Source organism: Podarcis gaigeae (genome assembly GCF_964106915.1).
Source record: "Podarcis gaigeae genome assembly, chromosome: 5".
In the NCBI taxonomy this organism is placed as follows: domain Eukaryota; kingdom Metazoa; phylum Chordata; class Lepidosauria; order Squamata; family Lacertidae; genus Podarcis; species Podarcis gaigeae.
The window spans coordinates 37,576,521-37,590,515 of record NC_139681.1 but is presented as its reverse complement, the minus strand read 5'-3'; the positions used below and the strand labels follow the sequence as shown (position 1 = coordinate 37,590,515).

General features: G+C 42.6%; 1 protein-coding gene across 1 annotated transcript; it reads left to right on the top strand.

The window, feature by feature from the left end:
• Positions 1 to 2,565: 2,565 nt before the first annotated feature.
• Positions 2,566 to 13,690, top strand: ANKRD1 (ankyrin repeat domain 1). Its single transcript, XM_083740945.1, has 9 exons — positions 2,566 to 2,818; positions 6,109 to 6,288; positions 8,520 to 8,657; positions 8,745 to 8,852; positions 9,701 to 9,799; positions 10,343 to 10,441; positions 10,608 to 10,706; positions 12,064 to 12,162; positions 12,657 to 13,690. The coding sequence occupies exons 1-9, from the start codon at positions 2,792 to 2,794 to the stop codon at positions 12,765 to 12,767; spliced, it is 960 nt and encodes a 319-aa protein (XP_083597071.1). The 5' UTR covers positions 2,566 to 2,791; the 3' UTR covers positions 12,768 to 13,690.
• Positions 13,691 to 13,995: the final 305 nt, after the last annotated feature.

Sequence of the window (13,995 nt, the reverse complement as noted above, 5' to 3'; positions counted from 1 at the left end):
GGGTGAACACTCTAACCTAACCTTGCCCAACCTGGTGGCCTTCCTGATATTCTGGATTATAACTCCCATCATCCACGACTATTGATCATGCTGGCAGGCACTGTAGTCCCAAACATCTGGAGTGCCCCAGTTGCTGTAGTGATTACATCACACTGGCTTTGTCATGTTGATTAGAAAGTCTAGCTATTAAGGCTCGCTTTATTTTGAACCACAAAAATAGATGGGGCTGCGAGACCCTCATCCCCAAAGATACAACCATACTACATTGGCTCCCAATACTTTTCTGAGCACAGTTCAAAGTGTTGGTCCTGACCTTTAAAGCCCTAAACGGCCTTGGCCCAGTATACCTGAAGGAGCGTCTCCACCCCCATCGTTCAGCCCAGACACTGAGGTCCAGCTCTGGGAGTTCCTTCGCTGCAAGAAGTGAGGTTACAGGGAACCAAGCAGAGGGCCTTCTCGATAGTGGCACCCACCCTGTGGAATGGCCTCCCATCAGATGTCAAGGAAATAAACAACTATCTGACTTTCAGAAGACATCTGAAGGCAGCCCTGCTTAGGGAAGTTTGTAATGTTTGATGTTTTATCTCTTTCTTTCTTTCTTTCTTTCTTTCTTTCTTTCTTTCTTTCTTTCTTTCTTTCTTTTTTTATACCAATACAGTATTTATTTACTTGCCCCCTCTGAGCTGGACAGATTTGGTTAACAGACGGGCTTCCCCTATCTGCCACTGAACAATCAGGCTGTCGTACACACTGGGGAGAAAGAGAGGAGAGCATATGACAGGCAGCACATCCGGCTCCTTCACATTGCAAAGAGAATGAGGAATGCCACCATCAAGCAGAACAGCCCCATGGCCTCAGAGAGTGCAAAACATAGGAGAAGAGCATAGGAGAAGAGCTGCTGCTTCAGGGAAGGGTTTCTGGCATAGCCAATGATAAGAGTGCCAAATATGGTCCTGATGCTAGCACCAGAGCCAGCTACACCTACGGTGGCAGCACCAGCACCAATAAACTTGGCGGCAGTATCAATGTCCCTGGAAACAGTGCTGGTTTGGAACTCCCGGTGTAACACTGGCAAGAGCTCATTGTGAGCACCTGAGAGATAACAAAGCTCCTTCGTCCTGACCTCAGGCCTGTTCGGCACAGAGGCAGCAATGGGCCTACAGAGCAGCCAGGAACTGTTCTTTATAAGGGCAGGAGCAGAGACAAACTTTGCACAGGTATACATATTCAAGAACGTTGGGGGGTGGCCACACTCAACAACTGCTGCTCAGGGGAGGACCAAGAGAGAAGGGCCCCCTTTCACGCATGACATTTTATCGTGTTTTTAATATTCTGTTGGGAGCCGCCCAGAGTGGCTGGGGAAACCCAGCCAGATGGGCATGGTATTTTTTATTATTATTATTATTATTATTATTATTATTATTATTATTATTATCTGCACCGATCAACCTGAATTTACTTTCCATCAGCAAGGGAAAACCTATTTATTTGCAAAAGCTTTTGCCATTGGGTAAGGGGAAATCCTGTTAGAACCGAAGCACACATCACAAAGCAACCTGGTGTATTATTAAGCACGTAGTATTTTGTTGTTTAGGTTTGTACATTGTCTCGAGTACTTTGGGGCAGATTGTGATGTATAAAAGCAATAAATGAATGAATATACCTGAAGGAGTACAGACTAAACTTCAAAGTTCATCTATTCATATATTCCTCAGGGCTCATGAGATAGTCAGCTATTGCTGATTTTCACCAGGTGGTACATCTTGTACAATTTCCTTATAGTTAAAAGCCAACAACTGTACCTCCCCAAAACACCACCTTGGGGCAACTTTGTGAGGATGTTGTGGTCCTCCTCTCTTTCCAGTTTCCAATGGACGTCATCACCACTAAAGATTTAATTTTATTTCCCCCGTCTCCTTTTCAAACCACAGATTGTCACTCATTATTCTGTTTATAAGGAGTGACAGATTTCAGGGGGAGAAAAAATGCAAAGCTGGCGGGTTCTGAGCTCTTGCGCTGATGGCAACTTATCGTGTCATTGAGCCTTTTTAGCACCAGAGACATCATTCTGGCTTCATAATCCCTTCGGAGAATTCCTTCTTCCAACAAATATAGACAAGTGCTGTCATGGTGAGCAGAGGGAGAGGAAAAGAAAAGCCTTTTTCCTCTGAAACTATTTGCCATCCAGGAACAGAAAATGATGAAAAGAATGGCTTCCCATAACCGAAAGGATCAGGTGTTTGCTTATGAGAAAATGATGCTGCGAACTCAGTGTCTGGGTCAATCGTCCCGTCCCCCCAGTGTCTCTTGCTCATGTGAAAGTCACTTGCGAGATACAGTGTGGTATCTGCAGACAGCTGTCCTACTGGGCACTGGACAGACAGAATGGCTAGCATTGCTGAGCTATGTAGTCATTTGCGAATGGAATGAAGCTCTTGCGTTTCACAGTGATTCACATATGCAGCACGGTTACACTGCAAGACTCATCCCCTTTCCCCCTCCCTCCCGCCCCTTGACACTAGATCTGGCTAGTTAACATGCCTGGAATGAGAAAGCACCTATCTCGGAGCTGGCGGGGCTGAGGGCGTACTTGGATTCCCAGGTTGGAAGATTATCTCACTCCAAAGAAGTTCTTCCAGCAATATATAAGCTAAACTAGATTAGCTGTATCTCAGTAAAGCTGCCTTGGGTGGAGGAGGCATCCATCCTTAAAGGAGTACCACACACAGACACACAAACACACACACACCAAGAGACCACTATCGTTCTTTGATAAGCAGCAGCAGCAACTATGATGATGCTGAGAGTGGAAGAGCTGGTAGGTACAAAACTCACCTTTCATAGTAACTGCTGTGTTAAGGTTTCAACTGCGTCCAGTTTAATTGTGCGCTAGGTATTACATTCTTCTGCAAATTGTCTCTTATTAATGCGGTGATTTATACCACTGAGAGAAGCTTGGCTGTTCTTTTGGTGGTAGTTTTAACCTGTGCCATGCATGATGACTTGAGCAGATTGTGCTGGGATGTAATTTGTCCAGGTGAGTTTGTGTGGTGGTTAAGAGCATGAGCTAAGAGCTGAAAATCCACCCAATTCAAATCTCAGCGCAGCTGGTGGCTTTAAGAAGGCTGGTATCTCATAGTCTCAAGCCTTTATTGCATTATATCAAAAGGTAAATATTGTTGGCCTACCTTACAAAGTTGTAACAATGACTGAAATGACATGTGAGATGCCTTAACAACACAGGGGAAGCATTAATGAAATACTAAGCATCTTTGCTGAAGAAAATGGTCTAACTTTAGGGTAGTCCCAGAGTGTATAAATCGGATTATGTGCTGTAAATCATTATGCATGTAAGAAAAACGGAGATGGTTCTACCTTAGGAGATACAATGGACTCTTAAAGAAAAAAACAAAATAAAGGAAGGAAGGAATATCTGCTTATTTTTTGGCCATCTTTTGATCCAATGGGACCTTCAAGGTGGTTCAAAACAAACTATAACTATTATCTGTGCTGGGAACAGGGATGGATTGCAGCTCCTAATCTCATAAATTACATGTGATTCAACTCTTGCCAGCTGCATCCAAATTAACATCTAGGCAAAGAAACTCGTGAGCATGTTTCCAGCTATGTTTGAGCTGTGCCAAGCACGCAAACTGGATTCAGAAGTAATTGGGAACAATTCTGGGCAGGATAATAAAGAGCCAAAAGGAGTTGAGTGGCTTAATAGGCCTCTTCTCACCTCTGATGTTCATAACTGCTATTGATGACAGGAATTAGTAATGAAAGAAGCAAGCACAAGGCAGGATTCTTTTGGACTCGCGGCGTTCTTGAAAAGGTCCAATGAGTGCATTTCCTATCATTATAGTATCCGCTTCACCCAGGAGTTGCCCAGTCTGTCAAGTAAGAGAGACATTTACTGAGTTCACTACTTTGCTAGAGGGGATGTTTGTCAAGCTGTTCTTGAGGACTTGATAATTCTTGTTGAACACTCTAGTGACTTAAGTCAATGAAAATTGATCAAGGCTGCTATCCCAGACACAAATATCTCACAGCAAGTCAGATGAGTGGCTTACTTCTGAGTAGACATGCCTAGGACTGAACTGGAACTTCAGGACTTCAATCCCTAGAAGGGGTGGATCAGATTCTCAAATAAAAGTGGATTCCTAACAAATAAATGCATCTAAGCGAAGTTTGGAAACGAAATGCGTCTGGATCTAAGGAACTGCTCAATTTATCTTGTGCATGTAAGGGGCTTTTGGGCTTGTGCTTTTTGACAGCAGGTGCCCACGCTACATGAGGAATTTCAGAATCAGATGGCATAGAGGTCTGCCAATTAATTGGGGTGGGGGAAAGATGATAAAAAAACCATTGGGTTTCAGTAAGCTCTTGGGCTCACTCCTACTGGCTCTCAGAATCCCAGTTACCATCCCCAATCCAGCTAAAGTTAGTCAGGAATAACATACATTAGTCATATGCATCTAACTTGCTTCCTTGATTTCAGTGAGATGTAGCCGCAACTATCTTTAGCTTGCTCCAATGCATGCATCGTACTGCCTGATTATTGTACACACAGCACACTTCCAACAGGGAAAGAAAAAGACTTGATTTTAAATGTGATGTACAGAATGCCTGAGGCCACAGATTTACTTAGTTGTTTCTAACAGACAGGAGAAATTTTGTACCTGGATCCATATGCATACTGCTGCGTCCATGTATGTCATTTGTATAGCGTTTGTCCACCATGGAGAACTCCATTTTAAACTTACTCACTTCTCAGCCTATTTGTTTCCAAGGGCCCAGTTACCAGATGGTTACAAGATGCCTGCAGCCCAATAAGCGTCTGGTTAGTTCCGATCAATATGTGAAATTCAGCCCGCCATCGTTCACTGCTTCTGGGCCTTCGCCGTCCTTTTAGAGTTGCCAGGTCACCAATGCTTCAGTGACAGGAGATGGCACAGCTAAGACAATTCCCCTGACTGGGCTTAAGCCTTAGGATCAAGGAAAGCCCCCCAGAGGTTGTGTATGGCAATTTCCATCAGCCCCAACCAGTACAACAAGGGATAGCTGTACAATGATAATTCTACCTGAGGTGACTGCATAGTAGGTGATAATGTTTAGGTCCAAAACATTGGAAGGGTACCAGGTTGGCTAGCCCCACTTTAGACTTAGCAACCCAATGCACCCTTTGCCCACAGCCCCCACACCTCCAAATCTCCTTTTGCCTGCCCATTTCCTTTCCCCGTGGAGTTCACAGACCCTCCAACCCCTAAGCCCAAATATGTGGTTTTACCCCAGTTTTACTTTCCCCTGGATTTCTCCATTCTCCCGCCTGCAAGCCTGCAATGCCCATCCCATCCTCAAGTCTTTATTTTTCAGACCACTGTCTCATTGGGCCACTTGCTTCAGTAACCTTGTCTCTTCAGTAATCTCTCTCTCATTCCTGTATTCCTGTCCCAAATGGCAGAGAGCTCATTGTAAGTGCTATAAGCTAAAGATAACCCAAGCTGCCTGCTTCAGCTCCCTTATTTCATTCTTCTCCAGCCTGGTTGCTGGACTCCAGCTGTCACCATCCTTGACCTTTGGCCATGCTGGCTGAGGTCAATTAGAGTTGGAGTCCAGCAAGGTCTGGAGGCCACCAGGTTGGGGGTGGCTGACTCATTTTCTCAGGCCCTTTCCTCAAGCCTCACCTTTTTTTCTTTCTGGTCCACTTCCTACTTTGCACCCTTTCTTCAACCTCCTCCTTGCCTGTGACCTTCATGCTTCTTATCTCCCCTGAATACATCTTTCCCTCCATCAACAAAGCTTACAAAGCTGTCTCTGGATCATGCGAAGGGTGTTAAATTGACAGCTTTCCTTTCCAGATGCTGGGCTATGCACATTTCTACCTGTTCCCTGAGCATGTGGAATCAGATGAACAACGTTCAGTGCCATGATTTCAACTTGCCCATTGTTTTCCGAAAAGGCACCCTGTCTTTGAGCCACCATTTTCACCTCTGTTTCCTCAGTATTTCTTGAGGGCTGCCTGCCCTGTCCTCACATGTTAGCTCTGCTTCTCAATATGTCAGAAAGCAAGACGTTGACACTCTTGTACCATTGTTCCTTTGACAGGTGACAGGCAAAAAGGCAGACGGTAGAGAGACAGGAGATTTCCTCCCAGAGGACTTCAAAAATGGAGAGTATGAAGCTGCTGTAAGGTTAGAGAAACAAGAGGACCTGAAGACCCTCACGGACCACTCAGTTGCACGACACAATCTGTCCTACAAAGAAGAGAAAGCGCTAGAAGCTGAGGTAAAATTGTGTTTCTTGTATATCTTTTTGCACCTTTGGAGCTTTGAAGTTTCAAATTCCTGTGGTCTGCCCTCTAACTAAGAAGGGAGTTTAGTAAAATAGAAAGGTCCTGATAGATGTACACTGGAAACCAGTAGAAAGATTCCCACCCCCAACCCCCAGGGTCTTGTTACATTGCCAATATGTTATTAACTGGGACTCAACATATCCTAATTATAACTAGAAAACCAGGAATGAGAGGAAATTAGAAGGGATAGGCCACAACTCCCTAGGGAATACACCTGTTTTACATTTTAAAAAAACCCCACACTCTACATATTCAGTGTATTCAGCTAAGAGTGTCACAAACTACAGGATTGGGGAAAAGGTTTCTCTGAAAATCTGGAAAATGGCTACCAGTTATGGCTGAAAGCCGTGGATTAGAGACAAACCAAGACATTTTGGTATTTGAAGCAAAAAGTAAACCCAAGTCTCCAGGCAGATATCTCTCCTCTTCACTGGAGATGCTGGGGATTAGGGATGGACAAATCTGTTAATTTCATTTTCTCATTTCCCCACCTGCATCAATTTGTGATTTATATATATATTTAAAAATGTTCTCATAAAAATTTATCACTTTAATGTAACTGTCTGCTATACATATACTTCCATGCAGTTTTGCCTGCTATACATATCCTCCCCCCAATAGAATGCATTTTATATGTTATTTTCAGGAAAATATGCAAACTTTGTCTTAATGTATGAATTACAAAAGAACTGCTGTGAAAATTCAGAGAAGTACAATTTTGTAAAGATAGCTTGTGTTTTGGTTTGCACATAGGCCAGTTTGCATTAAAATGTGAATCAAATTTCTCACCCATCTCTGCTGAGACAATTCACACTGAGACTTTCTGCATGCAAATAATTTGTTATCCCACCCCTCACATGCCAAGGACATACTGGGACATCTGGGTGTTCCTCCTTAAAAACATTTTTGCCTTCCGTTTATAAGATAAGGTCATCTGCAATTGTTTGGTTCAGTGCCAACAGAATTATGCCCATCATTTCAAGAATGGCAACATTATTAAAAATCTTCCTCAATGAGAACAAAATTTTAAGGTGGGCAATAAAAATAAGATTCCACCAACCCTTCCTCAAAGATATATGAAAATAGGAAAGATATTACTGGAATTTAAATCCACAGACTTTTCCTTTGAAGTAACAGATTATTGTGAGCTGGTGATTTAGCATTTTACAGCTTCCCTGGCGATGGATTATTCAAATGAAGATTTACAGAACAGGGTTAAGTTTAAGGGGATCCAAATTCTACATGGGTTTTAAAGGGTTTTGAATCAACCGCCCCTTCCCCAGCACAACACACTTTTTGCAATGAAGGTTCAACTTGAGACTTGATCAAGAATCACTCCAAAAAGGAGAAACAGTGAATCTGTCAGAGCAACAATCATTCTACATTTGGGGTGGGTGGGTGGGTAAATTATGTCACTCTTTATCACCTTGTTCTGTGAAAAGCAAGTTGGGTTGTTACTCTACATTAAAGATGTAGCCTGTGCTTTAAATATAGGCTGACACGTATTTATAACTAGAATAAATTCTAAGGAACATGTGACCCTGTGTTATGTCTGGATGGTTCCTTAATCACTTATCTGTCTTACATTTAAATAACTAGTAGCATTTTTTTCAGCAGAATTTCAAGTGGTATCTTTAAATTTGAATTGGTGTATTGACATTAGTGTAGTATTAGTAGCTGAAGTAATGCCTTTTCTGATTATTGTAAATGTTGAAGGGGATTCCAAGGGACCCTGGAGATTGTATGTTGAAGCTAATATTAGTTTCTCATATTGCTCTAATTTCATGGCAGTCACTCACAGTGGCTACTTCCAGTGCCTTTTTTTCCTAGAGATGTGCCAGAACTCACCATGAACAGTTCCCTTGTTCTCTTAGAATGGCAATAGCACCCACCTGAGAGGTGCCTGAACTGAGTTCCATTGAGTTCTGGCAGGGGGAAAAAGCGCTGGCTATTTCCACCATTGGAAGTTGTATGACTCTGAATACCAGTTGCAGAGATTCACAAATGGGAGCAGGACATTTACACTCAGTTCCTGCTTGCAGGCTTTCCATAGGCATCTGGTTGGCTACTGTGAGAACAGGATGCTGGAGTAGATAAAACAGTGGTCTGGTCCAGGAGGGATCTTCTTATGTTCTTATTTGCTTTTGTTGTTGTTGTTGTTCAGATCAAGAAAAAGAAACTAGAGGCGAGACCAAAACTTGAGAGCTTGGAAGATCTTGAAAAAATCATTCAGCTGAAGAAAAGGAAAAAATTCAAGAAGGTTAAAGTGCCCGTGGTAAAGGAGCCTGAGCAAGAAGTTATAGTAAGTTCAGGGGCAAAATAGTCTTCTCTGCTGTCTTTATGGAGTTCCCCCACACGGAACTGAACTCTTATTTCTGCTCTTCATCAGACTGAACCTGTGGATGTTCCAACATTTTTAAAGGCTGCATTGGAGAACAAGATGCCAATAATTGAAAAATACCTGGCAGACAAAGGAGATCCAAACGTTTGTGATGAGGTATGATTTGTCCATAAATTTCTGTCCCAAATCTACTATAAGGAGCACATCTTTGATCTTAGCTTTAACAGTCATGGCTTTCCCAAAGAATCCTGGGAGTTGTAGTTTGATGAGGGTAGAGAAGGTTCTCTCTCTTTAAAGAGCCTGATCTCTGCCCAACCACTGCTGTTTTCAGATCTCCATAGGGAGAATGAATGCCTCTCAAACCAGTTTTTAAGAGGTTTTTATGTCCTCCTTAAAAATTATATCTTAAGGTTAAATTTAAAATCCACCACCACTCTGTCAGTGTTACCTTTTGAAGCAGATACACTTTTCATGGTTAAAGTAATCTGAACTCCCAAGACAGGAGAGCATTGTTTCTTTAAATGGGCATTCAAGCAATATCAAAAATCTATTTCCTTGTGCTTGTCGTGTTTTGTCTTCATGAATTTATGCTGTTTAAATTGCACAGCTAAGAGAGCCTACTGTTACTGAAGGGTGGCTTATAAACTGACAAAACTAAACAAGTTAAGTACATAAATGCCATACACGGCTGTTGTTAACAAAAGACTGAAATTATGATTTATCTGGCATTGTATACATATCTGTACATAACACCATACATGGTAATGAAAGAGAAGGCCTTGCCTTCAGGAGCTTAATTTAAACGAGGGGGAGGGAAGTTTAGCGAGGCACGAGTAGGAAATGAAAAACTTTACATGTGCATGTCTTGTTTTGGTAAGGGTGAGACAGGCGGGGTTAATTTATGTGTAAAGTGTTTTGAATATTCAACATGCTAAGGGTTGTATAATTTATTTCAAAGCCTTGCAGGTTAAAATTGACCACACTATGACTATTCCTTTTGACAGTACAAGCGCACAGCCCTGCACAGAGCATGCTCAGAAGGGCACCTGGCAGTTGTGGAGAAGTTAGTAGAAGCAGGAGCCCACCTTGAATTCCAGGATATGGTAAGTGCTCATTGGACACATGCAGAGTTCCTTGAGGTGGTTCACACAGACACACGTTCGCTACTCATCCACTGTAACCATCAACAAGCCATGCCTAGCCTGTTGCAGATGGAACCACTACAGTGGTACCTCGGGTTACAGACGCTTCAGGTTACAGACTCCACTAACCCAGAAATAGTACCTCGGGTTAAGAACTTTGCTTCAGGATGAGAACAGAAATTGCACAGCGGCATTGCGGTGGCAGTGGGTGGCCCCATTAGCTAAGGTTAAGGTTAAAAACAATTTCAGGTTAAGAACGGACCTCCAGAATGAATTAAGTTCTTAACCCGAGGTACCACTGTGTTACCTCCTGCTATCTCAAACACAAGGCTTTTCTTTTCAATAAAGTTTTTTATTTTTCAAAGTAATAAAACTTTTATCAACAATAACCAGGCACAAGTCTAGTGGCCAAGACTCATCAGGACATGAGTAATTAGGTGCTGAAAACTCACATCATATGTGAACCAGTTGACAAATATTTTTTATTATTTCCCCCTGGCGTAGCTTGAATCCACAGCTATTCATTGGACCTGCCGTGGGGGCAACGTGGAAATCCTGAAGTACTTGCTGAACAAAGGAATAAACAGGAATGCTAGAGATAAGGTAAGCTATTTCCGTTTGAAAAACTGAGGTGGGAAAAGTTAAAAGTGGATTTGCAAGCTGTTTGTACAAGAGGCCCTTTTAGATCCGAGCTTGTTGTTTCTCACTTTAGAATGCCTTGCCCTGCTTCTGTTGATTATGCCTCTCCCTGCCCTTCCTTTTCTACCAGTTGCTCAGCAGTCCTCTACACGTGGCCGTAAGGACAGGTCAGTACGAATGCGGGGAGCACCTCATCGCCTGTGAAGCAGATCTTAATGCCAAAGACAGGGTAAGTCAGGGGTCAGCAAACATTTTCAGCAGGGGGCTGGTGTACTGTCCCTCAGACGTTGTGGGGGGCCGGACTATATTTTTTGGGGGAAAATGAATGAATAACCCAGATACGCATTTTAAATAAAAGCACACCTTCTACTCATGTAAAACACCAGGCAGGCCCCACAAATAACACAGAGATGCATTTTAAATAGAAGGACACATTCTACTCATGTAAAAACATGCTGATTCCAGGAACGTCCATGGGCTGGATTCAGAAGACATTTGGGCCGGATCCAGCCCCTGGGCCTTAGTTTGCCTACCCATGGGGTAAGTGCATTCCAGATGTGTGAGCCAGGCTGTAAATTCCACCAACCCTGACTATTAAGTCATGCAAGCTGGGGCTAAAGGGATCTGGCAGCCCCGGCAACACCTGGGTGGTGGTGTTCAAAGGTTATCCTTTCAGCTGAAGGTCCATTTCCATAGGGCAATCTTTTCCCGTATGACATTCTTGTTAGGGCAAGCCTTATCAAACAACATTCCCATGCAGCAGAAGGGAAAGTGGATGTACAAGCCTTTCCCCCAACAAGGCTACATGCACAGGATATATAAGCAGCAAGAGTCACAACGCTGCTCAGAAGGATGCCAATGAGGATGACATGTGTCCACCTCCAAGGTCCTTCTGGCGGTTCCCTCACTGTGAGAAGTGAACTTACAGGGAACCAGGCAGAGGGCCTTCTCGGTAGTGGCACCCGCTCTGTGGAATGCCCTCCAATCAGATGCCAAACAGATAAACTACTACATGACTTTCCAAAGACATCTGAAGACAGCCCTGTATTGGGAAGTTTTCAATGCTTAATGTTATTTTATGTTTCTAGATATGTTGGAAGCTGCCCAGAGTGGCTGGGGTAACACAATCAGATGGGTGGGGTACAAATAATACAATTATTATAATACAGCACAAATCACTTCTCTAGCATGGAGAAGAAACATGCATTATTGCAGGAATTTGGTGATTGTAGCCCTATAGTCTCCCAAATCCACCAACCCCAGCGAGCATAAGCAAGAGTGAGGGATGATGCAGGTGCAATGACACCTGCAGTTTACGGGCTCCCCATTGCTCAGTTAGTGTCTTTAGGGTAGTAAAATAGCAGGTGATTGTGATCTCTTAAAGGAAACTTCAGGGAGAGAATAGCAGTAGTACTTAACATTCCTTTGAATCACCCATTTCAACTCAGCTTCACAACAGCACACTTAAATAATAATCATTATCACTATTGGGTGCAAGATGATGGTGTAATTTATTGAGTACTTTCACTATTACGCCAGTAGAGCCCCAAAGCTCATTATATTCATTTTTGTCTCCTCTGTTCTAGGAAGGAGATAGTCCTATGCACGACGCAGTGAGACTGAATCGTTATAAAATGATTCGACTCTTGATCATGTATGGTGCCAACCTAAACATGAAGAACGCTGTAAGTATTCCCTAACTCTTTGCTGTTTTCCTAAGTAAGCCATGTTGAGTTTATAAAGAAAATCAGGACACTAGTTACTAAAATAAAAACACCAAGATGACCACAGTAGGATTGGATTGCATCTAACTTTTGCTGGTTTCCACGTTCCTAGATTTTGCTGTCCACATTCACTTTCTAGTCTTGAACATTTGTGCTAGCAAATTGACTGGTTGTGAGGAATAGGTGCTATTGGGCAAGAAAGATGCACTTGTTGAATGGAATTAGTGCCTGTGGGGGATGCACATTCATTGCCCATGCAACACCCTCAAAGTTGACATGCACCCAGAAAGACATTTTTGATGCATTTGTCACTTCAAAGAGGCATAAGCAGTCATTATTAAGAGAGCTTCCCACTACCACATCTGCAGAAAGTTAAGTCACAGAAACAGAGTAGAGCAATGATGACATTTCAAGGGGGTAAAAATTAATGCCGTTTCCCTAACTTTCCTCCATAGGAGGGGAAAACTCCAATGGATCTTGTTCTGCAGTGGCAAAATGGCACCAAAGAAATATTCAACAGCCTGAAGGAGAACTCTTACAAGAGCTCCCCTATAGACACATTCTGAAGACTCAAAGCGTCAATGGACTGGACAGTTTCCTTGCAAAAAGCAAGATATCACCAATGTGAAGAGCAGGAGCATTATAAATGCCGCCACCTTCACAGAATACAAGCAATTTGTCCTGCTGCCTTTGCTAAAGCCACAAGGAACCAAAAGAGGGTCCTGAAATACTTCAAAGGCAGTTTCGAGTGTTGAGAAGCCTCTGATTTCAAGCTGGTTTATTTATTTCTATTCCATCATTTCTCCCATAGTGTTTCTTTTCCGATATTTTCAATAAGTCATGTTGGTACTGCTGTTCTATAGAAAAAGACCTTCTTACTAATGTGGTAATCTGAACCAGTCAGGAGCATTAAGCCCCTTTAAAAACCGCACACAAGCCAACAGGCTTTCAGAGCCTATTAGCAGTGTTTCCCATTAAACCCTCTTTCGATAGGCAGTATTTGTTATTGTCACCCGGTTTCTGCTGAATTGCTATTGTCAGAGCAAGCTGTTAAAAAAGCAAAGATCAGAGGGTTGGAGAATAGTAGTGAGAAAGGGGAAAGCAAAGTGGAATTTTAAAAAAGGAAGGGCTCTGCTCTTCTGCCAAAGTTTTTAATTCAGGCTACCTGAACTACATAAGAGGCAGCCAACATGGCACTGTCCTGGTGTTGTGGGATTAAACCTCCCTACCAACCCCATCGACTGGCCATGCTGACTGGGGCTGGTGGGAATTGGGAGCCTAGGAACCTCTAGAGGCCGCCATATTGGTTACCTCTAAATTGCAGTGTTCAAGACAGGAAGTTGGGCAGACGAAGAGGACGGAATCCAAAGACGAAGAGGAAAAGTTGCTGTTACTGTCGAAGCTCGATATTGTAACAAATGGTAGTGTATATTTGTATGGCTTTTTATGTACATTTTGTATTAAACCCTATTTAAACGTTTTAAAAGAAGCAACAGAACCGCTCGCTTTAATCTACCAGAATGTATTATTTCTTCATCTGAAAATGTTACGAGGGATAGAAGATGCTGGAGGTAAGAGTCATGGGGGAAAGGAAGTACACCTTCTTTGAATTCTGTGGTTTTACATATCAGGATATAACAACAACAATCTGTTCCTTAGCAGCTCTTAAAATTAGGTAAATACAACCTCAGATGAACAACACATGACATACTACACCATGATTTATTCAACAAAAATAAAGCCAAAATGTCCTCATGTAAAACTACAGAATTCAAAGATGTGTAGTTTCCTTCT

What these genes read in the sequence shown, in the direction of transcription:
- ANKRD1 (XM_083740945.1), top strand. Translation starts at nt 2,792, where the DNA reads ATGATGATGCTGAGAGTGGAAGAGCTG. An exon ending in AGCCTGAGCAAGAAGTTATA is followed by an intron (nt 8,658 to 8,744) that starts GTAAGTTCAGGG and finishes GCTCTTCATCAG; the next exon opens with ACTGAACCTGTGGATGTTCC. An exon ending in ACAGGAATGCTAGAGATAAG is followed by an intron (nt 10,442 to 10,607) that starts GTAAGCTATTTC and finishes CTTTTCTACCAG; the next exon opens with TTGCTCAGCAGTCCTCTACA.